Source organism: Spermophilus citellus (genome assembly GCF_964194105.1).
Source record: "Spermophilus citellus genome assembly, chromosome: 4".
NCBI classification, from domain to species: Eukaryota; Metazoa; Chordata; class Mammalia; order Rodentia; family Sciuridae; genus Spermophilus; species Spermophilus citellus.
Window position 1 is genome coordinate 201,171,877 of NC_138185.1, and position 26,200 is coordinate 201,198,076.

At 53.1% G+C, this 26,200-nt stretch overlaps 1 protein-coding gene across 4 annotated transcripts in view; it reads left to right on the forward strand.

Annotated features, from left to right (window-relative positions):
• Positions 1–25,572, forward strand: part of ESRRB (estrogen related receptor beta) — a 164,885-nt gene extending 139,313 nt beyond the window's left edge. For all 4 annotated transcript variants that reach the window (XM_081292380.1, XM_081292379.1, XM_081292381.1 and 1 more), the window contains 4 exons: positions 10,882–10,992; positions 11,427–11,588; positions 19,438–19,707; positions 24,765–25,572. In XM_081292380.1, coding sequence (XP_081148506.1) covers positions 10,882–10,992; positions 11,427–11,588; positions 19,438–19,707; positions 24,765–25,009 — 788 coding nt within the window. In that variant the 3' untranslated portion in view covers positions 25,010–25,572. The remainder of the gene's footprint in view (positions 1–10,881; positions 10,993–11,426; positions 11,589–19,437; positions 19,708–24,764) is intronic.
• The last annotated feature ends 628 nt before the right edge of the window (positions 25,573–26,200 follow it).

Below are 26,200 nucleotides of genomic sequence, written 5' to 3' on the forward strand. Positions count from 1 at the left end.
GTGGTGACTGAGACCACGTTTCTGGGTTTCCTCCTAGTCTTGTTAACCGTGGGTTTTAGACTTTGCAGACTCTGTCTCTTGCTGATCTTTACGCTTTGGAACTGTTTGGGTCTTGGACCGAGGCTGTCTTTAGTGATCAGACACTAGGTACACACCAATCGAAGTCTCAGCCCCGCCCAGCCCTCCCCTGGTTATTGTAGGGTTCCATATCTAACGACCCTGCTGGCAGCTCCACTGGGGCCCCCAGGGACATCTGGATGAAACATTCTAGAGAGGAACTGAGGAACTGTGGTTGTGACCCCCCCATCTTTGACCACTCCCCATCTTCCCCATCTCACTGTGCCCTGTTGCTCATGCGAAGTCTAGAACTCATCCTTGACCCTCCTGGTCAGCGCCCGACGCGTATTTCAGATTCTCCTACTTACCTTTACCTCCACGGTCATGACCCTGGTCCAAGGAAGTGTCTGCGTTCTCTCGGATCATCACGACAATTTCCTAACTGGACCTCTGATGTCACTCTTAGTCCATTTTCTCACTGAGTTGCTTGGGGCCTTGCTGAGTTGCTGAGGCTGGCTTTGAACTCGAAATCCTCCTGACTCAGACTCCCGAGGGGAGCCGCTGAATGCAACTTGCTTTTGCTTTTTTTTTTTTTTTTTTTTTAAACAGATACAACATTTTTTATAACTTTATTTTTATTTATTCATTTTTATGTGGTGCTGAGGATCAAACCCAGTGCCTTGCACATGCTAGGCAAGCGCTCTGCCACTGAGCTACACCCTAGTCCCCCCTCAGCTGGCTTTTAATCCCCAAGCGTGACAAACTCTTTCCTGCTTTGGAACTTTCCTAACAGTCCCTCTGCTTGCAACATTTTCCCAGAGGCTGGCTCCTTGTTTTTCCATCCTCTCCAGGACTGGCTCCTGTAGCCCCTCCTCTGTTTCTTCATCAGATATTAGTTTACCCTGGCAACTTCTACCACAGCTCTGAACTCAGGTCTTTAAGCCTTTGAGCAGGCCGTCAGCCTTGGAGTGGGCAGTGGCCACCTGTAGTGCATGATGGGAGGGCTCCTGAGGCCTGCCTGGGGTCAGCGGGCAAGGATGCATGATTGATTGACAGTGCCCATCACAGGTTAGGAAATGGCAGGTAGTGGCCCAGGTGACAGGTACTTGCCGTGCTTGATCTGGCCTAGCTGAGCTTACGTGATTTTCCCGGGACTGCAGCTACTAAATGACGTGGCTGGGTGGAATCTAGTCTCCTGGGGAACTTCCCATTCCCAGCCTCCTGTTGGGTGTGCAGGGTCAGACAGGTCTTGGCAGTGGGAATGCAGTGATAGTGCAGGCTCATCATCGAGATGTCCTTGGGGACGTTTGGGGTCCAGAGGAGAGGGTAGAGTGAGTGGTGCCTCTTCAGTGGGCAGAATGCGGGGCTCCATCTGACCCCCCCACGGTGCCTGGAGCCCGCAGAGCAGTTACAGGAACCCCAGAATATTAGGTGTTAAGTGTGCTTGTTCTGCACCAAGCTCTCCCTCTTGGCTTTTGGTGAGTCGGCTGTGAGAAGTGTCACTAGTGTAGGAGTCACCCCTGAAGTCCCCCATCCTCCCAGCCCTGTTGGTCAGGACCTGGGAGGTGAGTCCTCAAGGCAGCGCCATCTCGAGGTTTTCCAGGGTGTTCTTGTGGAGGAGAAGCCTGGACCGCTGCAGGCTCAGGACTGAGGAGACCCGACTTGGACATCTGTAAACCAAGGTTCACACCCTTCCTTTGTCATTCCAGGCTGGGTGACCCTGGGCAAGTCCCCTGACCTTCCTGGCTCTGGGTTTTCTCCTGGGACAAATATAAAGCATGGATTCTCCTCCCTCAGCAGCTCAGATGGGAGATGGGTGTGAAGTAGCCTTGTCACAAAAACATTGCACAAACTGATGAGCTGGGCTTCTGCATGGGGAAGGAGAAAGGTTTGGACCGGGAACATTTTGCAAGGTCGGCAGGGATCCTGCCCACCCTCAGCCCCCGACAGTAGCTCAGAAAGGACAACTCTGGCTCAGAGACCCTTCCTTTCCCTGCTCTGTCAAAACCCTCCCTGTGGGAAGAGACACTTGTCAGGAGGGTAGTGCTGGGCAGGCTCGGGGCCAGGTGCCGGCCATGCTTTGGGGCGCTGTAGCCGGTTAATTTTAGCTCCTGGGTGTAAAAGAAAGAAACTTGAACTGGCCTCCGCTTCGGCCACCCCTGCACATTCAGCTATTTTTACTTCTGAAAGACTGAGATGGCATCCAGGAGAGGGAGGGGAAACCCAGAGAGAGGAGAGCGGAGAGCGTGGAGGAAAGTGGGAATTATCTTACCTCCATTAAGAAAAAAGCCAGAGGCCTGATCTTATCAAGGCCACCAGTGGCATCCGATTCCACGTGGGAGCTGCTGCCCTGATGCTCTAAAGGGCCTGCAGTGGGCTGGAGAGGCCAGTAGATGGGGCATGGCCTTGAGAGTCTGGGGCGCCCGGCTCCCTTCCTCCTAAGAAGTGGGAATTCCAGACCCTGGGTCCTCTGCCAAGACCCCTCAAGGTGCCCAAGCACCAGCGTGGTGAGGAGGCTGTGGGCGAGAGCAGGTTTGACTCTGACTGCAGGCCACTCGGCTCCATTGGTATATTCAACACAGTGCCCAGGTCGGGCTGTGTTCCCTGGGGACAATATTTAACCTCTCTGAGCCTTAGTTGAGTGAGAGTTTTCATTTGTGGCATCTGACCCACGGTAGCTATAACTGGAAATGTGTGGCTTTCTTCCCATGAGGAAAGTCGTTCAGGTAGACTCTACCGCCTTCAGCAGGCAGTTGAGAAGCAGGAAGGGAATACTGAATGCCTACTGTGTACCAAGCACTCTGCTACCTGTTTTCATGCATTTTATGTTGTTTGGTTCTACCTGGGAAAGGTGAAGTATTTTCAAAGTAATTCTGGGGGGCGGTGCTAGGGATTGAACTCAGGGGCACTCAACCACTGAGCCACATCCCCAGCCCTATTTTGTATTTTATTTAGAGACAGGGTCTCACTGAGTTGCTTAGTGCTTTGCTTTTGCTGAGGCTGGCTTTGAACTCGTGATCCTCGTGCCTCAGCCTCCCGAGCTGCTGGGATTACAGGCGTGCGCCACCACACCTGGCTATTTTCAAAAATTTTAATAGCTTTCTTGAGATACAGTTCACCTGTTTAATGTGTTGTCACTGATGGGCTTTGGTTCATGACATTATTTTTAAAATGGTGGCAAAATGGAGAGCACACAAAACTTGCCATTCAGCCAGGTATGATGGCAGGCTCCTGCAATCCCAGCCAATCCAGAGGTTGAAGCTGGAGGATCACAGGTTCCATACCAGCCCAGGCGACTCAAGTCTGTCTCAAAAATAAAAAGTGGTAGAGCAGCCCTGGGTTCCATCCCCAGAAAGGTCCCCATCCCCCGCCCCATGGTCCATGTAGAACACCCTTGTCAGTGTCAAGTTCAGTAGCATCGGGTTTCATCACCCCACGTGGAGACTCTGCACCCGTTGAACACTCTCTCCCGGGTGCCTTGTCCCGTCCTGGGCACTCTGCGGTCTCCCCCATCTCTGACTCTCTGCAGTCACTTCGCCTACGGCATGGTGTCATTTTAAGATCAAACAGGACTGACTGTTTTATGTCTGGCTTATTCACTTAACATGGCGTTTTACAGGTCATCCATGGTCAGCACAGTCCACAACTTCTTCCTTTCTCTGGCTGAATAATGTTCTGTTCATACACATACAGGCACCAGGCTGTCCACCTGTCGTGCCGATGGCCCCTGGGTTGTTTCCACCTTCTGGCTGTTGTGCATCCTGTGAACATGGCACACGCGTGTCTGTTGAGTTCTGCTTTCAGTGCTTTCGAGTTCATTCCTGGGAGGGGATCGCAGGTTCTGATGTTAATCTGCTTAGCTTTCTGAGGAGCCACCAAACTGGGTTCCACTGATACCTATGCCTTTTGACTTATTTTATTTTCTTGATAGTGCTGGGGATCAAACCCAGGGCTCATGCAAGCACTCTACCACTGAGCTATAGACCCCAGCCCACCATTTGGCTTTTGGCGTTTCTGCCAGTTTTTTTTTTTTTTTTGGTGCTGGGGATTTAACCCAAGGCTGCTGTACCACTGAGCCTCATCTTCAGCCCTTTTTATTTTAAATTTTGAGACAGGGTCTCGCTAAATTGCTTAGGGCCTTGCTCAGTGGTTGAGGCTGGCCTTGAGCCTCCTGACTCAGCCTCCTGAATTGTTAGGATTATAGGTATACTTCACCAAGCCCGGCTGCTGCTGGTATTTTTTTTTTAAGTTTTTAATTAAAGTTTTTATTTTAAGATTATTGTTAGACTCACTCTCCATTGTAAGAAATAATAGAGATTTTGTGTATCCTCGCCCAGTTTCCCTACCAGTAATGTCTTGCAAAGCTGTATTACAGTGTACCATTAGATACAGTCAAAAATACAGAACAGGGCTGGGATTATGGCTCAGTGGCAGAGTGCTTGCCTAGCATGTGTGAGGCACTGGGTTTGATCCTTAGCACCACATAAAAATAAATGATAAAAGTATTGTGTCCATCCATGACGAAAAATATTTTTTAAAACTCAGAATACCTTCAAAGAGGAAGTGTTTTCAGTGGTAATATTAACAATAGTAATATTAGCTAACATTTATTAGACACTTACTGTTTGCAGTCTCTGATGGTTTAGGTTCTTACATGCATCAACTCTGGGATGAAATGAGTTATTGTCCCCAGGAGACAGGCACTGTCACCACTCGTGTTTTATAGGTGAAGAAACCCACTCCAGATCACTCAGCCGGGAGTGGCTCCCGGGATCAGATCCAACACTTCTGTTCGTACTTGTGCCTGGAAGATGTAGGGGCTTTATCATATGGGTCAAGGAGGGGGACACTCCTTATCGGTCCTAACCCATCCCTCAGTCTGCATCTGCTGGGTCATGTGTTCCAGTGGCTGCCCGTCATTTTTGTATTCATGAAATGCTTTGGAAATATTAACTTTCTGACCTGCACAGATTAATGGATTAAACAGTGTTCAGTAGAGATGAAAACACAGGATCTGTATTTACTGCAGTATTTGGAGATCTACGAAGCTCTCCACTTTAGCATTATTAGTGCTTTTTTTATATTCAGAAAGCATTAGTGGGATGATATGATCTTTAATCCCCGACAGTAATCGTAAGTTAATTAGTATTTTAATTGTGCTTCCTGAGTCTACGTTTTTGATATTTTGCTAATATAATGACACGAACAATAAGGCAACTCTCATTTCAAGTTCAAGACTCTTTTTTTCCAGTTGCTGTTTGGAAGTCTCATGCATCCTAATTTAAAAGTAGTTGCCCGTTGTATCAGTCCATGAAAACTGCTTTCCTGCTGCAAGTTAGGGACCTCCTGGTGGCTAGTGACTTAAACATCCATAATGAAGTACATTTCTTTCCCTAACAAGAAATCTGGAGGTGGGCAATGGGTGGAATTCCATAGGCTTCTCAGCCACAGTCAAGGGCTCAAACTCTTTCTTCTCTGGTGTTCTTTGCTGTCCTCAATAGCTGCCTCTTGGTGGCAAGGTGGTTGCCAAGTAAGGCAAAACAGTTTCACCCATTTTTCTGAAAAGCAAAACCATTCATCACTGTGGGTTCTCCCTTTTATCCCACTGACTGGAAACAGGTCATATGCCCACTGTGGCTGCTAGGGAAGCTGGGAGAGTAGGGAACAGGATTGTTGGGATTGACTCGGACATGTGGCCTCCACCAGTGAAATCCAGGTTTGGTTAGCATGGAAGAGAGAGGATGGAATGGGGGTTGGGCAGGCAAGGGTAATGTCTAGGACCCAACCATTGGCATTTGGTGATCCACTGCTAAAGGAGTCCTGGTACAAAATCTTGTAGCAACCAGCTCGAGGGCCCAGTGCCTCCTGTTATCTCCTGTGGAGGGAATTCCTGTGTATTAAGATTGTGAGGGGCTGGGGTGGTGGCTCAGTGGTAGAGCGCTTGCCTAGCATGTCTGCGGCATTGGGTTTGATTCTCAGCACCAAAATAAATAAAATAAAGATCAATCAACAACCAATTAAAAATATTTCTTAAAAAGTTGGGGAAAAAAAAAGATTGTGGGCAGCTTACTCAATAAAATGTAAAATCACACAGGCAATAAATGAACACAAAGCTGACCAGCATTTGTTTAGACAGTGGGCAGAGGACCTCAGGCCTCTTTCTACTTTCTCTGCCCTTGAGGACCTGAGCTGTCCATTTGGAGCAGACCATATCAATAAAGATAGGCGTGTAGAAAACAGGGGGGTGATGGGCCTGAAAACCATACACAGAGCGAAAGTAAAGCGGGCTTGATCATGGGAGGAAGGTGCCTGGGAACTGAAATTCATAAAGGAGGGTCCTGGGAAAGGGGAGTTGTCTTCTCAGACGTGATGGAGGGAGGAAGTGTGGCAATGGGCTTCCTTGAGGGATGGGTTGCTGGAGGCCGGAGGAGAGGGAAGCGGGGGACAGGCCAGGCCCCAAGTCTGGAGGGCTTCCTTTCAAGTGGGCACAACCTCAGACACTCAGTGGCCCACCGTGGGCTGGGGGCTGGGCTTGGGCTGTAGAGATGGATCCGAGTCCTGGCCGGGAGGTGCCCATGGTCCCGTGGGAGACTGTGTAAGCTAGCCTGTGGCCTGGGGGCCACTCTGTCTCTGAGGTCACTGTTGGCTTGGAGGGAAGCCAGTGAAGGCTGGGGCCTCCCTGCTGAGGCAGAGCTTGAAGGGGCCTTCCGTGCAGAGTGGACAGAGAGCTAAGGCCGCTGCACTCAGGGAGTGGCCCCTGCCCCTCACCCCTGACCTGGGCTTTGTGGGGTGGAAGCATCGCAGGCCTGTGTCATCTAAACAGTCACCAGCAAACCCTGGCTGGGGCTGGGGAGGGGAGCTGGCAGGCCTGGGCCCCACCCCTGAGAGCCCAGCCCCCTGGCCAGCGGAGGACACTGAGGGAAACCTGTCTGGGGGCCAGGTGAATGCCAAGCACAGGCCAGAGCGGCCATCCCCGGCCTCCTGGAGCTGCCTTGCAGTTTACCACAAGGTCATTCTGTGGTCACAGACTCCCGACGCCCTGAGCAGAGTTGGTCTTACCTTCCCCATACCTGGTGACAGTGAAAACCAAGGCCATCGGGACGCAGGTGGGCCTGGACCTTGATCACCGGGTCCCCAGGCTGCAGCCGATGGGCTTGTTCTCGGGTTCAGACCTGGAAACGCAGCCAGGAAGCAGGCAGAGCAAGCAGGTCACAGCGGGTGTCAGGCTGTGCACGATTAGACCCAACAGGCTCCTTTTTTTTTTTTTTTAACATAATGAACTGATAATCGATAACATTTATTGATTGGAACCGTTGACCACCAGGCTGTGAGGATCTGGAGGAGAACATTTAGAGGAGAGTTTGTCTTTGCTTCGCCTGGGAAAGTCACACCTTGGAGAGGTGCGGAGAGGAGCTTGGGTGGTGGCTCTTACTGAGCAAATGACTGAATCTCTCTGCACCTCCGTGTTTCTTATCTGTAAAATGAGGATAGTGGAACCTGCTGTGTAGTGGGTGGGTCACAGAGAGCAATGCTTCCAGAAAGTTCTTCATGAATAATGCAACTGCTGTTGTTAATGTGATCAACCAGGAAGTTGTGCACAGTGCTGGGGAGGAGTAATAATAGGGATGAGGTAAGAATAGGAACACTTCCTATTCCTGAGCACCTACTATGTGCTGCTGTTGGCCTCGGGGGCCCTCAGTGGGAGAAGCCCATGCGCTGTCACAGCCTGGCATGGGCTGGGGTGGAAGGAGGTGTATCCATTCCTGCACTCAGCACCCACTAAGAGCCAGGCCCTGCATTAGAGAACATTCCAGAAAGATGCACCAGCAGAGGTGGCCACTGCCCATCTCCCTGCCCTGCTGTGGGATGCACCTTCTCGTGTCCTGTTGGACAGTTCTCTCTGGCCCACAGCTGCCGAGGTGGGTGGGGACGGGCTGGGGACGGACAGACCTTACTAGACTTGCTTCTGGGAAATATCAGGAAAGTGGGGGCTGGGTTCATCCTGGACTCCGAAATGAGAGCCCACGTCAGACCCGGGCACACAGGAGGCGCCCAGTAAATGGGGCTCCTCACCAACCTTTATGAAGTTTGGATTTTCATTCTGGTCCTTTTAGCATCTCAAGGGGAAGCAGAGCTTAGTTAGAGTGGGGGCTGCATTTTTGTCTCGGGGGGTCATGGGCAGGGGTCTTCCATGAGATGTGTCACAGGATGGAGGCAGAAACTCCCCTAAGTGGGGGACACTGCCCCAGAGGCCTCCAGGGAGGACCTCCCTGTCTTCGTGGGTCTGCCTTCTCGGCCCTCACTGGAGGGACTTGCGGGGACGAGGGGGCAGAGGTGAGCCTCAGTCCTACAGCAGGCCGGTGCCCGGGGCCGGGGGGGGGGGATTCTGCCGTCCGCTCAGATCCTGTGGGGAAGGGGCTGTCACCTTGTGAAGATGCTGCTTCCGATTGCTCTGGCCCAGCCTGAGATGTTCACAGTTCTCCCAAATCCCTGGAGATGGTGATGCTGCCACCCTCTGAGAAGAAAGGCAGCAGAGACCATGCTCTGCCCCTGAGTGTCCCCGCTCTGCCCCTGAGTGTCCCCGTGCGCCAGGTCTGACACTTGTGGCTGCGGCTCTGCCCCAGGGCTTTCTTTGGCTATCAGCCAACTCGTCCTGGACCACAGAGACAGGAAGTGCCAAAGCAGCGGTGGCTGGTGACTGGTGGACCTCCAAGTCCCCGACTCCCAAGGTCTGCAGGAATCTCCTGAGGCCGACTGTCTTTATCCAGCTCCTTCCTTTTCCAGAACTGCTCGGTGCACATCGTTGTCTCGGTTTCTGCTCCTGCAGAGAGCAGCTGCCAACCTGGTCGGTTACAACCATTGCTGGGCCTCTGAGCAGAAGGAGGGTTGACCGGAGCCTCTCAGGAGGTTCAAGGACCCCACTCAGAAACCAGAGAGGAGTCTGGGCTCCCAGGAGCAGGAAGTGTAGTAACTGGTGTGGTCCCACCTGGGGCTGCCACCTCTCCCTCCTTCCGTCTTTTTGATGTCCAGCTGCCTGTGCCTGTGGTCAGTGGGGGATGGGGCACAGCCCCTACCAAGACAATCCCCGCAGGGAGTTACCTGTAAATACAAATTAGAAGTAGGATGCTGAGTGCACCCTCCCCCAAACATCCTGGTGATGGCAGCCCTGGGGGGCACCAGGGACAAGCGCAGGCAGTGGGTGAAAAGGATATTGTTGATGAAAATGCTGAGTGGCACCTGGCCCCAAAGAGGCAGTTCCTCCAGGTGGCCTGCAGGCTGGGTGTGCTCCAGCACTGAGATTGCCCTCCGGAGGAGGATGTGGCCTTGGCCCTGCTGTTGGCACAAAGTCATTTTACTTTCGATTGCTCTTTGCATCAGGAATCCTCCTCTTGTCCCAGGGACTTCAATGGAGTGGCTGTGTATCCTGTCAAAGGAACAGCGGGAATGGGATCTAAACTGGCATGCTATCATTTCCTCCTCCTGTTCTGGAGGAAGGCTGCAGGAGCAGGAGCAGGCGGCGTGCCACCTCCCTGGGGAAGAAGATGGGAGAGGCAGGGGACTGGAGAGCACAGGTCCTGCTTCCCAGATCTGAGAGATCCCAGTGTATGAGAAAGGGGAAGGACAGGCCCTGAAGGCAAACCGGCTGAGGCTCTTCGAGGGGGTAGCTCCTGCCTCTGCAGAAAAGAGCAGACATTGGACTTGTCCCCTCACTCCAGAGCCGGTGACCCCCACTGCGCTCTTCCCCTGAGGACTCTGGTCTCCACGTCTGGTTTTTATGGGTTTGAGTCCAGGCCCATCTCACAGTCGAGAAAGACCTGTTCGCAGTAGCTCAAGTCAAGGAATCCGAGAAGGGACCTTCCACAAGAGCTGGCCTCTGAGAGCCGAGGCCGGAAGGCAGGGGTGCATTGCAGGCTGAGCCAGGGACCCAGGCACTGGGCTGGGCTCCTGCTCGCCCTCCTGCCCACTTCTCTGTCCTGCCTTCTGGTCCTCTCAGTGTTGGTTCAGACCTCGGTGATGAGTTCCACATTGGTCAGCGGCCAGTCTGAGCTTGTGTGCCTTGGGGAGGGACCTGCCCGAAGCCCCTTGCCCTCGATCTGCAAGAGTGGGTGCCAGTGGGACCAAGGTGTCTGTACGGACAGTAGGAGCTGGGGCTGGGGCTGGGGCTGGGAAGCGGTGTGGACTCACTGGCAATGATGGGTAGGGGCAGGCCTCGCCCCTGGAAGTGGATATCACCGTGGAGTCTCCGCACAGCTTTAGCCTGGTATTCCCTGGCATTGGTTTTCCATGACTGGCCAGGGTGTCCTGCATCCCTGTTTTGGGGGCTCTGTGTAAAACGCAGACTCTAGAGCCCCATCTCAGACTCCCACAGGGCAGACTGACAGTCATCATGAGTGCCCACCCAGAGGATCCTTCTGTGAAAAGTCTGATGGTCCCTGTCGGCTCTTTGAAGTGCCTGCCTACGCAGGGCCTCCTTTCCCATCTTAGCCAGGAGCTCCGCTCGCCCTGGATTCAAAGCAGGGAGATCACACTCTGACCTCTTCTTCCCCAACCCTTGGGAGGGGGCTTCATGTAGACCTGGGCTAGAGGTTGCATGGGATGGATTTCAGGAGGAGGCTGAATCCAGAGAGGCAGGACCAGGCCTGGGCAACTGGGGTGGGCCCTTCCTGTGAGACAGTGTTTAAAGGGGGTCCAGCTCCCTGGTCCGAGGCTGACCAGCTGGGCATGACACCGAAGGGCTGAGCCAGTGCTGAGATTCCAAAGATGGTGCCGGCACCCATGGTGATGTCCAGCGACCCCTGTGACCCTCTGTTTCTTCTCCAACAGGTGTGCGTCTTGACCGAGTGCGTGGAGGCCGCCAGAAGTACAAGCGGCGGCTGGATTCAGAGAGCAGCCCATATCTGAGCTTGCAAATTTCTCCACCCGCTAAAAAGCCATGTACGTACCAGGCCCGTCCATGCCCTTTCCCAGTATGTGTGCCTGGGACATCTGGTGTCCTGTAGGGAGATGGCATGGAGCAGGGTGGGTCTCAGGGAGGGGTGCTATTGCCTGGTTCCCCCAGAAGGGCTTTCCAGGAGGGGTAGACCCTGATCGAGGCTGGGAATGAGACAGGGTCCCAAGAAGTCACAGGTCCCAGCATCCAGACCTGCCCTCTTACCAACCCACGGCTAGGCTTCAGGGTCCTCCCTGGAGAATTCACCAGAACTCCTGTGGATAGATACTTCTCAACCACAGGTCACTGCTGTTAGCCACTCTATGTTCCAGCCCCATGTGACCTGAGGCTCTGCCTGACTTCCCTCCTTCACCGTCTGGGCTCCACCTGCCCTTCCCTCTTTCCTGGGTATTTACCTTGTCCCCTTTTGTCACTGCAGTGACCAAGATTGTCTCATACCTACTGGTGGCCGAGCCGGACAAGCTGTACGCCATGCCCCCACCTGGTATGCCTGAGGGGGACATCAAGGCCCTCACCACGCTCTGTGACCTGGCAGACCGGGAGCTTGTGGTCATCATCGGGTGGGCCAAGCACATCCCAGGTGAGTCATGGGGCCCCTGGGAAAGTGTGGCGAGGGGCTGTCGGCCGGGTTCCCTGGGCCGCCCCATTCCTGGGGTACCGGTGCATGTCCAGGAGGCCTGATTTCAAGTCTGTTCTTCCCTGGGGGCCTGCTCTTCCCAGTGGGGTCGGAGAGGCGCCCATGTTTGGAAGGTCCACTGGTGTTCACAAGCTGCTAGGGGTTCTTTGGAACTGTTTATCATTCTGGATGGGGCTGTGTTTGGATCTGCACTTGGTAATATTCAAAGAATAAGTTCCTCGAATCCTTAAAGGATAAAGAGCAGGGTTTTCTTCTAGGCCTTATTGGAATCACATGGAAAGCAGCTCGCAGGAGGTGAGCGTCCCTTCCTCCATATTAGAGGCAGGCAGAGAGGGGTAGTTTGGAGCAGCGACTGGGGGATCAGATTGGGGCCTGGCACGTGCCAGTGTCAGCTGCATGCTCACAGTGGCCACCTGCCAGAGCCCTTTGCTGGGGCTGCTTCTTTTTTGGGGTGGGGGTACCGGGGATTGAATTCAGGGGCACTCGACCACTGAGCCACATCCCCAGCCCTATTTTGTGTTTTAGTAGAGACAGGGTCTCACTGAGTTGCTTAGCACCTCGCTTTTGCTGAGGCTGGCTTTGAATTTGTGATCCTCCTGCCTCAGCCTCCCGAGCCGCTGGGATTACAGGCCAGAGCTGCCTCTTTATATGAATGAAACTGTGAGTCTAAAGCATTTCTGGCATGGGAAGTATGTGCCACCTGGACCCACGCCCTGCTGTAAGCCTCCAGGCAAAGGGTGTGAGCTGATTATTTTCTTTGTGCAGACACCAATGTCCCCGTGATTCTACATCCACACATCTGGGACCTTCCTGCTCCCGGTGCTTTTTACTCCACTCCTTTGTTCAACAGTGTGACTCAGGGCGAGGAGACCGTCATCCTGTTACCCTCTGGCAGGGACCCTGCTGTAGGCTCAGGCTCTAGCTGTGAGACAACATTCCCACTTTCCCGTCTGCACACTGTTTCTTTTTTCGCTTGTCGCAGCCCTGAGAGGTGAATACAGCATGCATGATGATATAGCAAAGGTGTCCTAGCCTTCAAATGCCAAGCCTGAGGTTGATTGAGGTGAATCAGAAAGTCCCCCGTGAGCCTTTGCAACAACAGCTGACAGGAGGGAGCCTTCATGGGATGGGGGCTCACAGAGAGACTGGGTGACCTGGAGGTGCTATTGGCTGACCGCTAGCTGGCAGGAAGCCTGGGGGACTCCCTGGTGGCCCTGGACATTCCAACTCGGGCGGGTTTGCCAGGGACCTGGCTGGTGTGCCCTTGCTAAGGAGCTCAGCCTCCTGGAGATTATACACTGAGTAGTTTTTCAATCTGCCCAGTGCTGGCTCAGCACAGATATGGGGTCAGGCCACTGCTAAGACCCCTCAGCCTGGATTGCTCCACTAACCTAGGGCCAAACTGCGCACGTCTACCCCTGCCTGTCCCCGTACCCCTATTCCTGGTCAAGCAGATAGTGCATCCTAGAGATGGCTCAGGAGTGGCACCTGGCGGTTCCTTCCATCACCCCACTCCCATAACACTTCCTACGGAGGGGAGTAGGACCAGTAGAGTCCGTCTCCCTGCCCCCATTCTTCTCCCATCTGGGAGGGGCAGGGCAGAGTGGTTGCTGGGGACATGGAGCAGGTGGCCTGGGCTCCATCCCAGCTCTGTCCTCCCTGGCCTTGTGTAAGATACCTGGCTTTCCCAAGCTTTAGTGTCCTCATCTTTAGCGTAAGATGGGGGTCCTGATGGAGTCCCCATGGGGGGATGCAGCCCATCCCGTGGCCACTTGGTGATGCCAGACGGTTGCCGTGGTCATCGTCATCACCCATGGGATCTCCATCGTTTCTCCTCATCCAAAGTTGAATTCCTTTGGATTAAAAGAATAAAATAAATATAGGGGCTCATTTGTCTGACCCAATTGCGAATTTTCCTACTTGGCATTAATCTGCAAGCTGAATTATTTGCATCTGACCTTCCAGTGTTTAAGGTAAAATTAATTAGTGAAGTCTTCTGTCCCCGCATGCAGACCTCACGGTACGGACAGCGGCACCCACTGCCCAGTGTTTAAACTAATTGACTTAATCCCTTCTCAGATGAGATGGTGAGCTAGCCCTGAGAGAGAGAGAGAGAGAGAGAGAGAGAGAGAGAGAGAGAGAGACGGGCAGGCTGGAGGCCACCCTGAGACTGTGTTGGCCACTTTGTTTCTGGGATGGACAGAAAGAAGAACTGGCCACTTCAGACTGCTCAGGACTAGATCTCTGGAGAGGCTGCTGTCTTAAGCAACAGGAGACCATGTCCCTTGCTTTAGTATCTTCCAGTCTGTAGTCCAAGGCCAGGCACACAAAGAGCACTACACACTTGGCCTTGGTGTGCACAAAGTGAGCACTCACTGTATGTAGGGTCTGCTGCTTGGAGTTGTAGCTGGGACAGGAGTTGCAGGAGGGCTCTTTGTTTGTGGGAGATATGCTCGAAGAACCCCCATGGAGGCCTAAAACCATGGATAGTTCCAAATCCTGTCCAAATACAGTATTGTTCCCTGTATGCACTGCTGCACAGTGTCAGAGTTAGTCTGCTCTTCTGTGTTTTATGCTCTGGTGCCTCTTTTGCGTTACTGCTCTTGTGCTTTGGGACCATTATTAAACAAGGATGCTTGAACATGTGTGCTGTGTCAGTTGCCCTGGTAACTTAGACGTCTACTAAGTGGTGAATAGGGTGGGTAGCATATACAGTGTGGATACACTGGAAAAAGAGATTATTCGTGTCCTGGGCAGAATAGAACAGGACGGCATGAGGTTTTGTCATCGGTCTCAGAATGTTATACAGTTTAAATTTGACCCATCATTTATTTATGGAATTTCCCACTTAATATTTTTGAATGGTAATCGGCCTCAGATAACTGAAACTTTAGAAAGTGAAACCTCAGATAGGAGAATGGACTACTGTAGATTAATTTCTGCCCCAAGGATCTCACTGGACCAAGGACGAGTTCCCTGGGGAACTCAGGGAGGGTTGTGATTTGCTCAGAATGGCAGCCCTAGTTCAGTTCAGTCTGAGGTTGAATTTGTCAAGTATTGGGCTGCTTGAAGGGTAAGCGTCTTCAGAGTGCCCACCTCTTATTTCCTGTGAGCAAGAAATTAGGACAAGAGCCAGCATCCTTTAGCAGGTGGAGAGAAGCTCTTGATGAATTGAAGCCTCTACACGTTACTAGCAGGTCACCCACCCTCCCACGCAGGCTGGGTGGCCAGGCCAGGGGAGCCTTCGTGGGGAGTCACCACTGCCCCTGCCCGGTCCAGGCTGCATGTTCAGGGGCTCCCCAGAGGCCTCCTGCTCCCAGGTAGCTGCCGTCTGGCTGGATGAAAGATGAGCTGCCGAGTGACAGCAGCTGTGTCTGCAGTGGCCCCAGATCCTATAATTACATCTCCCTTTATTACCTCTCTAATGGCCCTCCAGGTCGGCCGAGACCATCATAAATTAACAGATTATGAACTCCACTTGCCACAAATTATGTGCTTTCTTTTTCCTTTTTTTAAATTCTAGATGCTCCTGGTGCCAGATCCCGGGGGGATGGGGCCTGGGCAGAGCATGGAGGCTGTTAGATCTGATGGTGCAGATAAAGAAATTTTCTGGGGCAGCAAAGCCCCTGATGGGAGGCCTTCGACCCAGGGGCCTGGAGTGGCAGTGCTGCCCAGGGTCAGCCCCACCCCACCCAGCAGCCCTGCTCTCCCAGGGACCCAGCCACACCCACAGCTTCTCCCAGTGGACAATGCCAGGGCCTCCCCGGCTTGGAATCTCTGACTCCCTGGAGGAGGAGTGGCCCAGCCCAGGATAGAGAGGTGGAAGTGGAAAGAGCTTTCCTGAAGCGCGGAGGAGTGCTTCAGCTGCTTTGGGTTTAAAATAAAGGAATATGTGAAGAGGTCAGATAGGGTGGAACTCAGCCTCTCCAATCCCCCATTTGAGCACCCTTCTGGAAATTTCCTACATGTACACAACACCGTGAAGTGTCTCCACCCCCACCCCCTGGGGGGGCGGGGGGATTCCCACTCCAACAGTGCTTACACTGGGTTTTTCCTTTAATTAGACCAAATGGTAGCCCTTCCCATGTGCTGAGCAGAGTTCTGGTGTTCCACGTGTCATTGCATCTGAACAACCCCCCAAAGTCAAAAGCTATGGTTTTCCCGTTTTACAGATGAGGAGATGGAGGCTCAGAGAGGTGAGCTTGCCCAGGGTCATCTCAGGTAGTCAGCAAGCAGAGATTCTGACGTCCAGCCCGGAGTCTGTGCTCCCAACGCCCTCTTTATGCTCTTGGGCATTTTTGCCTTTCCACACAAACAGTTCTACTTCTTCTTCTTTTATTTGTTTATTTATTATTGGTACTGGGGACTGAACTCAAGGACACTCAACCACTGAGCCACATCCCAAGCCCTATTTTGTATTTAGAGACAGGGTCTCACTGAGTTGCTGAGCACCTCACTGTTGCTGAGGTTGGCTTTGAACCTGCGATCCTCCTGCCTCAGCCTCCTGAGCTGCTGGGATCACAGGCATGCACCACTGTGCCTGGCTTCTACTGGCTTCTACTTCTTTCTTTCTAGTAATTTCTAATATGCCATTCATTTAACTGAACATTGCATTTATCTAATTAAGTGTTTCACATTAGTTACGTGTAGGTTGTTTTCTGTTTGTGATGTTTCAAACAGTAATGGAATCGATACCCTGTTACATTAATCCTTGTGTATTTATACATTATCTTTCTGGGAGATACTCTTTTGAGAGGTGGAAGTGCTAAATTGAAAGGAGTATGCCTGTTGTTTTGTCTTTGATTAAACTGTATTTATGATTTAACTTTATTTTCAAACATGTTGAACTTTGACATGATTGAAAATGTGCACGCAGATACCCCACCTCCATCCCATGCCCTCCTAGAGGGAACCGTGTTTGTTTCTCATGTTTTTCTTCTAGAGTTCCTTTTTTCAAATCATAGGAAGCATTTGAACTATTTTAAAAGTTAGATGATGGCCGACATTTCTTTCCTTCCCCACATGGAGCAGTGTGGCCTGGATACCCGGTGGGCACTCTGGAGCATCTGGTAGAATCTTCTCCTCTCTCCAGGACATTTGCAGGTGTTCGAGGAGGAGGAGAGAAATCGGGGGCTGAGCCCACTGTCCACACCAGCCTAGCAGCGAGGTGTTGGGGGAACAGCTCCCCCAGCCGTGCCTGCGCACGGGGCACAGAACTTTCCAATAAGGTGCCCCCAACTCCCACGGAAGGCCAGGTTGATTCCTGAGTCTTACACGATGGTGGGCAGAGGCAGCTAAGTCTGAATCTGAGTCCAAAGATCGAAGGCGCTCGACACAGTGTTTTATTGTCTTGTCACCTGGGGGACGTCCAGTCTCTCCTCCGCTGGGAACAGGGGTTGGGCCCTGCTCTGCTGCAGGCCCAGGGCTTGGCAGTGGAGTACAACAGTCCACTGTGCTCAGTGTCGGGTGTCCTCAGCATCCTCCTGCAGAGCTCTGTCCCCAAGTCACCCTTCTGCAAAGCCTCCCCAGGCCCTCTCTGGCACATGGTCCCATTGCATGTCCCCAGAGCTGTCCACTCTCCATTGCTCTTCTTATGGTCATAACTGTGTGATCGTTCGTGACCTTTGGTGATCCAGGACGCTCTCTTCACCATGCTCTCTTGAAGACAGGGAGCAGTTCTGGCTGGAGCCCTCTCTCTGTCCCGATGGATCTCCGTGGGTTCCAACAGCCCATTGAGCTCATCTCACTTCCAGTTGAGTCCCCAGTGAAGCAGAGGCCCGGCACTTAGTAAGTGCTCAGTGAATTATTTGTCGACTGACTAAAGGAGCAGACCCATGGCGCCAACTCTTGTAAACCTCCTACCTGGATGATCAGCCCACAGGGGCTCTCCTCCCGCGTTTCCTGAAGCCTGGCTCTTGCCCAGCCCTCCCTCTCTGCCACCTTCCAGTGGGGCTGTCTATTAATCTCACCCCTGCCCTCCTCCTCCATCCTCCCTGCCAGTCTGCTGGCCCAGACGCCCCTCGCAGTGCGGTCCAGCACTTCACCACACACCCTCCTGCGGGGGCTGATTGGTATCTGTTAATTAATGTCGCCCAGGGCCTCTCTCCTACTCAGAGACCTGATAAGGGAAATTGAATGTCCATTTCTCTCTATCTTTTATTGCCTCCCGACTCCCCCGGCCCCCACGCACCCTCGCCCATGCTTGGGATCTAGATGGTGACACACACACAGCCGACCCCTCTGTGTCCCAGCCTCTCCCCAGAAGGCATATCAATCAGCTCCTCACCCCGTGTGGGGGGCTGCAACCCTTCCCACTCTCTGGCTGATCTCCTCGTGTTCCAGTAGCCCGTTGGTGACCCAAAGCCCAGGCTGTTCAGATGGGACCAGGTTCAGGACAGTCTGCGGGTGAGGTGGCCTGCCGCCCCAGGAGCGCCCCCTAGGGGTGAAGAGTCGCACACTGGTTGGAAACCAGGGACAGATGAGGGGGGATGGATCACAGAAGCCAAGGAGATCAGCCATGAAAAACAGGGTGCACCCAGGCCACAGGCACATGCAACAGGAAGACAGGAGTGAGGCACATCAGGTGTCCGGGACATCAGCAGCTTTGCAGCGCCCGGCTGAGGGCCACTGAGAGCCGCCGTGTGCTGGGAGTGCTGCTGGGTGTTCAAGTACATCTTTTCGACTTCAGGACACCGTGACATCAGCTAATGGCAGCCAGGCAGGGCGAGCTCCTACGTCAGCAGATCCTTCAGGGGCAGAATTACCCCAGAAAAAAAAATCCCTTAATTTCTGTGCACGGAGCCAATGGCTTTGTGAACCACTCTTTCTCCTTTAAATTAACGTAGCATGTCAGTGTGGGAAGCCATCATGCAGCCCCTGGGGAAGGTACTGCCTCGTGTTTAGTAGTTAAGATATGTGGCCAGGCATGGTGGCTCTCGCCTGTCATCCCAGAGACTCATGAGGCTGAGGCAGGAGGATCACAGATTCGAGACCAGCCTTAGCAACTTAGGCTGTAAACGATTTAGCAAAACCCTGACTCAAAATAGAAAATAAAGGGGGCTGGGGATGTGGCCCAGTGGTTGAGTGCCCCTGGGTTCAATCCCTAGTACAAAAAAAAAGAAAAGCTGTATGAGAATCAGTGATCTTACTCTTTCTTTCTTGGCCTCTTGTTAATCAAGATGTTAATTGATGGTGCCTATGTTAAGCACATATATAATGCAGTTCCAGTATGTCATCTTTGTTTGACAAATGTTGACCTTAGCTCATATTAATAAGAGCCCAACAAATACTAATTATGTCCTCCTGTCCTCACTGTCTCATTTAGACTCCACAGGAACACAGGAGAGGAGGCTGAGGCCTGGCACTTGTGAGCTCCACAGAGAAGCTGTGCTAGTGAACCGGGAGGGGGGTTCCAGCCCAGGCCCAGTCCAGGGCAAGGCAGCTTCCTGGTTCTGGAGGCACCCCTACCCAACCTCCATTCACTGTGGAGTCGGCCTTCTTGCTAGCAGGGAGGGGGAACCCCAGTGACCCCCAGGACAAAACATTGTTGAAGGAGAGTGATGTACTCAGAAGGCTGAGGCAGGAGGATGGCAGGGTAGAGGCCAGCATGGGTGGCTTAGCAAGACCAATGTGGAGCTCTGGTCATGTAAGTCCTTCCTGTGAGTTTCGAGTGTGGCTCATTCACCACGGAAAGACGTGGGTTTCGCAGCTACCCAGGGATGCCCCCTGTAGCAGGTTCTGGCAGTGCCAAGGACAGAGCCTGCCCCTGACCACCGCTGCCCTCCTCCCGCAGGTTTCTCGAATCTTTCCCTGGGCGACCAGATGAGCCTGCTGCAGAGCGCCTGGATGGAGATCCTCATCCTGGGCATAGTGTACCGCTCGCTGCCCTACGATGACAAGCTGGTGTACGCCGAGGACTACATCATGGACGAGGAGCACTCCCGTCTGGCCGGGCTGCTGGAGCTCTACCGGGCCATCCTGCAGCTGGTGCGCAGGTACAAGAAGCTCAAGGTGGAGAAGGAGGAGTTTGTGACGCTCAAGGCCCTGGCTCTGGCTAACTCAGGTAGGAGCTGCGTGGGGTCCGCGTCTCTGGGGCTGTAAGCCGGGCTGCGAAGGGTGGGGAGGGCCGGAAGGTGCTGCCCCTGTTCTCCGCAGCAGAAATGGGGCAGAGCAGGTGGCCAGGAGTTGAGAAGACGGTGACATCCAGATCCAAATGCTGCTTAAGGACACAGAGTCAGGTTGCTTAGGGTCGAATCCTGCTTCCCCCACTTGAGCGAGCTGCTTTACTCTGAGCCCAAGTTTTTGTTTTAATCAATAAAATGGGGACAGTAAACAAACCTTACTGCACAAGACTATGGAAAGGATTTATTTATACACAATTATATTATGCTTACAACATGCCTGGCACGTAATAAGTGCTCAGCTTGTTCAGTTAGGTTTTTTAATTTTTTTTTTTAGTTGTGTTGGACACAATACCTTTAATTATTGACTTTTATGAGGTGCTGAGAATGGAACCCAGGGCCTCACATGCACCAGGCGAACGCTCTACCCCTGAGCCATAACCCCAGCCCCTGTTTCTTTTGTTTTTTTTGCCACTGGGGATTTAACCTAAAGGTGCTTAACCACTGAGCAACATCCCCAGCCCAGCCTTTGTAAAAATATTTTATTTAGACAGAGTCTTGCTGAATTGTTTAGGGCCTCGCTGAGTTGCTGAGGCTAGCTTTGAATTCATGAACCTCCTGCCTTAGCCTCCTGAGTCACTGGGATTATAGGCATGTGCCACGACATCCAGCCTGGATCTAATTCTTACCAACAGCCCTGTGAGAAAATTTTTAATTATTGGAGCCACATTTTACAGATGTGAGAACTGAGGCTGGAAAAGTTAAAAAAAAAAAACAAAACAAATGTCCAGAGTTAAGACCCAAACCAGGGTCACCTAATTTCAGAATCAGCCCAAGCTTTTATCTACTCCTTAAAACTTTCCATCAAATTGCTTGAACACATGAAAATGAAACCTTCCCAAATGAACCATTGAGTCTGTCGTCTAAAAAAAGGGCATTCCCAGGCTGGGAACGTGGCTCAGTGGTAGAGCACTTGTCTAGCGTGTGCGAGGCCCTGGGTTCAGTTCCCAGTACCACCTCTCCCTCACAGAATGCTCCCAGAGAGGGGGATTCATCCCGTTTAACATTTACCAGCTTCTGGCTAGATTACCTAGGGTAAGGGGGCGGACTGGGAAATGGTCCGGGAACTTGAATGTGTCCATGTGCGCACTGAGCCCATGCAGGCTACGGGGTGCTGGGGCTGCAGGACGAGTACAGGGTCCCTGCCCAGGAGTCTGCCGGCCACGCAGGCATGGAATTCTGCAGGGCAGTGAGTGGGTCACAAGGACCCAAGTTCAACTTCTGTCTCTGACATTTCCCTGGCAGCAGGACCTTGCTCAGCTCTGTTCTTTGTGCAGTGGGGATATTCTGATACCTCTTTCAAGCACTTTTGTGAGGGTTAATGAACAACTGGAGATAAAGCACTTTGTCCTGTGCCTGGCCTAGAAGAAAAGTTTAATGAATATTAGTTATTACCATTCCTATTCCTGTTAGAGGAGACTAAGTGTCATCAGCGCTTGGCGAGGAAGGCTGCTGGAGACACGCAGGGCCACCGACCCGTGAGCTCCATACTGTCCCGCTTTGACTGAAAGCCCCACCTTCCAGGAAACCCCTCATACCTGCAAACTGGGACAGCTGGTCACCCTAACCTAAGTCACCCTAACGTGGCTTCATGGCTCATTCAGACCTTCGCCTGAATGTGACCGATCCCTCAGGTGCTGAGCTCTGCGGCCGACCGCCCATAGTCACCCTCCTAGACTCAGCCCTGCTCCGCCCAACCCCAGGCAGTTAGTTTTTGGCTCCACCCCTGGGCGCTGTCAGCCAGGGGTGGACACTCGAGGGCAGACTGGATCAGAGCTCTGTGTGGATCGGGCCTCGTCCGCCTTGCTTGCTGCCCCCATTTCTTGTCTTCTGACGCATGCCTTCCACAGGCCCTTGTACCCAAGCCCCTGCCAAGGCTGTGCTCCTGGGGACCCTCACCTAATACAGAGGCAAGCGCTGTGTTTGGTTCAGTTCCACTTTATTAATAATAAATGAATATAAAATAATAATTAACATTTCACAGGGATTATTTACACTTTCAGAGTCCAAAATTGTAATGTATTCTTTGGTGCAGAGTTTTCTAGCACCCAGCTTTGCCCAGTGTGCCCTTGGTCGCGTGGGATGAGGTTCCAGGCCTCTTGCCCAACTGGCATCTAGAGGCCATCCTGTGGCTGGTGCGCGGGTGCGAGACTCTCTGAGTGCAGGATGGCCTCAGCTAAAAGCAAGGCGCTGAGCAACTCGGTGAGACCCTGTCTCTAAATAAAATAAAATTTAAAAAAAGGAGGCTGGGGATGTGGCTCAGTGGTTGAGTGCCCCAAAACAAACAAACAAACAAAAACAAACAAAAAAGCAGCACTTTCCAAGGTGCCTGTAATGAAGGATCCGTTTTTAAATGTTTTAAACTTTTTGATTTATCACAGGCTGATCATTTTGTAAAATACAACAAAAACGAATTATAAAAATGAAATTTAAAAATCAGATATACAAAGTATCAGCCCATTTTTTAAAATTTCTAGATACAGTAGACGTAAGGAAAATGTCTCCTGTCAAGTTGCTCTAAAGTTTCCAAATACTCTCAATTTCTACCCCAAGTTTACCCAGGCCACTGTTAACCAACCAGAGGGCAGAGGGGACCCGTCTGGTCCCTGTGCTCAGAACAGCACAGGTTTGAAGAGTGGACTTCAGGACCGGCCAGCCCCAGGTTCAAACCCTGCCTGTGAGTTTGGAGCAGCCAACCTCTCTGAGCAGCATTTTCCTCCTCTGCACAGTGAGGCACCTGCTTGCCACAGGTGCTTCTGCTTGTCTCTGCCAGGCCTAGTGCTGGCAGCCTGGGGAAGAGGCCGTTGGATACAGTCCCTGACCCCAGATGGGGGGGACATGAACATGGGCAAAGCCAGAACCAAACATGTTCCCAGCACAGTGGAGGCTCGTGCAGAGGCTCCGGGAGAGGTTTTCAGAGGGGAGTGGAGAAGGCTCTGCAGTGGAGCAGTCAGCGCAAGGCAGGAGATGGGAAGAACGCGCCCTGTGCACCCCGAGCATCTCACACCTGAGCACTGAATGCAGGGTGGCCTCTAGATGCCACTGGGCAAGAATCCAGGTTCCTTGAACCTCATCCCATGTGACAAGAAGCTCAAGGCTGGGCCGGCCTGGGTTGGAATGGCCTCAGCACATGAGCCAAGAAATGTCCGCGAGTGACCTGTCCCCAGCCTTGGGGAATCACCCAGGTGGCATGGAGGAGAGATGGGGTCCAGGAAATCACTGAGTGGGTCCTGGTGGCTTGTGGGTGCCACCGTGAGGTTGAGCAGATGAGACGTGGCGGGGTTCAGTCGCTCAGTGGCTCATGCCAGGCAGGAGCAGAGCACGTTGGAGTGAGGCCAGGCCCCAGAGCTCAGCCCCTCGGGAGCCTGCAGTCTGCCGTTCACCCCACATCCCAGCCATCTCCAGGGCTCCCTGACAGCGGGAAAAATTCATAGCCATTGATTTTGTAATTAACAGTTTATCAATGCCATCGATACAGACTTGCTGATGGATTGTGGAGGAATTAATCTTGCAATGTTATTTTATTTCATTTTTGGTCGAAGACACCTGCCAATTTTGGCCTCCTGGGGGAAGAAGAGGAGGAGGAGCTGAACAGAGTCAGGGAATTCAGGTGGCCAGGGTCCAGCCTTGCAGGGACAAGCCACATTTTGATTTACATTGTAAATGACTGTAAATGACTTAGAGTATAGGAACAGAGCCACGTTCCATCTCCCAATTGGCAAAGGAGTCCTTGCTGGCTTGGTAACTGTGGAAAAATGTGGAGGAGACTTGGGTATGGCCAAGGATTACCCAGCCCTGCAAGGACACTCCCCCCAGACCCAGTCCCCCCAATAATGATAATAATAGGTAAATACTAGGTGCCGACTAAATACCTGGTGATGTACCATTTCCTTTAACCCTTACCACCATACAAAGCTTATACGTCTTTGTGCCTATTTGCTCTGTACAGATAAAGAAACCATATAAGAGAGGCTAAGTAACCTGGCCAAAGTCACACAGCATTTGTGCCTCTACCGTCTTTTCTGTCATTCTACTGCTCCCAACCCAGAAAGAGGCCGGATCCTGGAGGGCACAGGCAGAGTATAGCCCCAGAGGGTTGGGAGAGTCACCAGGATCAACCAGTCCTCCCACCTTTGGCCAGCCTTGGGCACCACAGTTCAGGGTCATCAAGGAAGGTCAAAAGAAGTCTGGTTCTCTCTCCCCAGGGAGTGGGATTCCCTTTGACTCAAGCATGTTAACATAGTGTCAGCAGCACCTCCCTGTTGTGGTGACATTTAGATGCATTTCATTCAAATCCTCAATTCGTGGCCTAAATTCAAAGTCCCTCCCGTTTATTTTTTCATCTTTTGCGGTGCTTGGGATGGGACCCATGGTGTCACACATGCTAGACATGCACTCTGCCACTGAGCCACCCCAGCTCCTGCATCACTGGGCCCCAGGCGCCCACCATGGGGTGCCCTGACCTGCTTGGCCCTATCCCTGTGTCTGCAGCTGGGACCTGCAGCATTCACAACTGCACTGTGCACCAGAGGAGCTGGCGCCAGCAGGGTGGTGACAGTGACAGTGGTGGTGATGGCAATGGCGACCTGCTCCCTGGGCACGCACTAGTGACACCTACTGTTCTAGCCCTTAGACAGGATAACTTCTTTAACCCTTTGAGGTAGTTCTGACCATTATCCCATTTCCCAGATGACGAAAATGAGGCCCAGAGAAATTAATGTCATGCATCTGGCAGGTGAGGGACACGGGACTCTAGCACTGGCACCTCCAGGGACCCAGACAGCCAGCCCCTCTGGTGTCAATGTGGGTGCTTCCTGGTGGCCCCGTCCTTAGATGCAGGTCTGCGTCCCAGCTCTATCGTGTCCTCTTTTGCCTCGGGCCCACAGCGTGACCTCTGTGCCTGTGCGGCGGGCCACTCACACGCGCCTTGTGCCCGCAGATTCCATGTACATCGAGGACCTGGAGGCGGTGCAGAAGCTGCAGGACCTGCTGCACGAGGCGCTGCAGGACTACGAGCTGAGCCAGCGCCACGAGGAGCCACGGAGGACGGGCAAGCTGCTGCTGACGCTGCCCCTGCTGCGACAGACGGCCGCCAAGGCCGTGCAGCACTTCTACAGCGTCAAGCTGCAGGGCAAGGTGCCCATGCACAAACTCTTCCTGGAGATGCTGGAGGCCAAGGTCTGACGGCCCGCCCACAGACCACGCCCACCCATGGACAGACGGATGACGGACCGCGGTGGAGCCCTCACAGCCACCAGCCTCGACCTCGACCCCTGTATCATGGCTCTAAGCTGTGCCAGCGGAGGGGCCTCCACCTCCTGGCTGTGTGTGCAGACTCCTGGGTGCAGTGGGGTGGGTGGACGGGGACGGGACAGGACGGGAGGGAAGGGGCGTGGGGCTCATCTGTCACCCGCTTTTTCTTTGGTATGTCTTTCCTTCTCACCAGCAGTGCTCAGGCCTGGCCCAGGGCTGACGCCCCTTGGGACTGGAGACCACCAGAGGAAGTGCCCACCGTCCCTGCCAGGCCACCAGGAGTTAGCGGGGCATTTCCCGGCCCTCCTGGGGTGCGGGGCCTGGGTGGGCAGTGCTCAGGGCAGGTGGAGGGCAGGTCCTGGGTTTAGCAGCAACTCCTGGAGGCCCTGCCTGTGCCGAGGCCCTCAGCCTCCCTCTTCACGAGGCTCACACCTTCCACAATCCAGATGGCTGCCTCCTCCTCCTCTCATCCCCCCCCACACACACACACAGCAGGAAACCTGGGTGTTCCCAGGCTAGATAGAACCCCTGGGCCACTGCCTCTGTGCCCTCCCACCTGCCTGCCACTCATCTTCCTCCTCCTCCTCTCCTTTCTCAGGAGGCCCCTGCCCCACCTCCGCTCACTCAAAGTGACTTCAGCCAGCAACAGTGACCCCAGGGCTCAGGGAAGAGCCAGGGGCTCCTCTGCTTCATCCATCCTCCTCCTCCTCCTCCTTCAGAGCAGGTGCAGACCAGAGGGCTGGTGGGAAGTTCCCGCCCAAGGGCGTGGGGGACTCTCTAAGGCTGGCAGTTGTGGGAGAGGTGAGGGCAGGATGGGAAAGACCCCAACCAACCTTTGCCCAGAACACAAAGAATCAGCAGCAGAGAGCAGGTGCAGGTGCAGGTGAGCCCTGGAGATGGGGTCCGGGGGGCCCAGCTGCCAGTTCCTTTCTGGCTCCCCGAGCAGTGGACCCCAGAGATACCCATCCTCTGCATTCCATAGGGTCAGGTACATAAGGACCACCAAGGAAATTTGGTGGTAGCTCTCCTGGCCAGCTCTGGGCAGAAGAGGGTCTTGCTGCTATATAGGGGACCCACCAACCCCCTTTGCCCAGGACTTTCCCAGTTTTAACCAGGAGCATT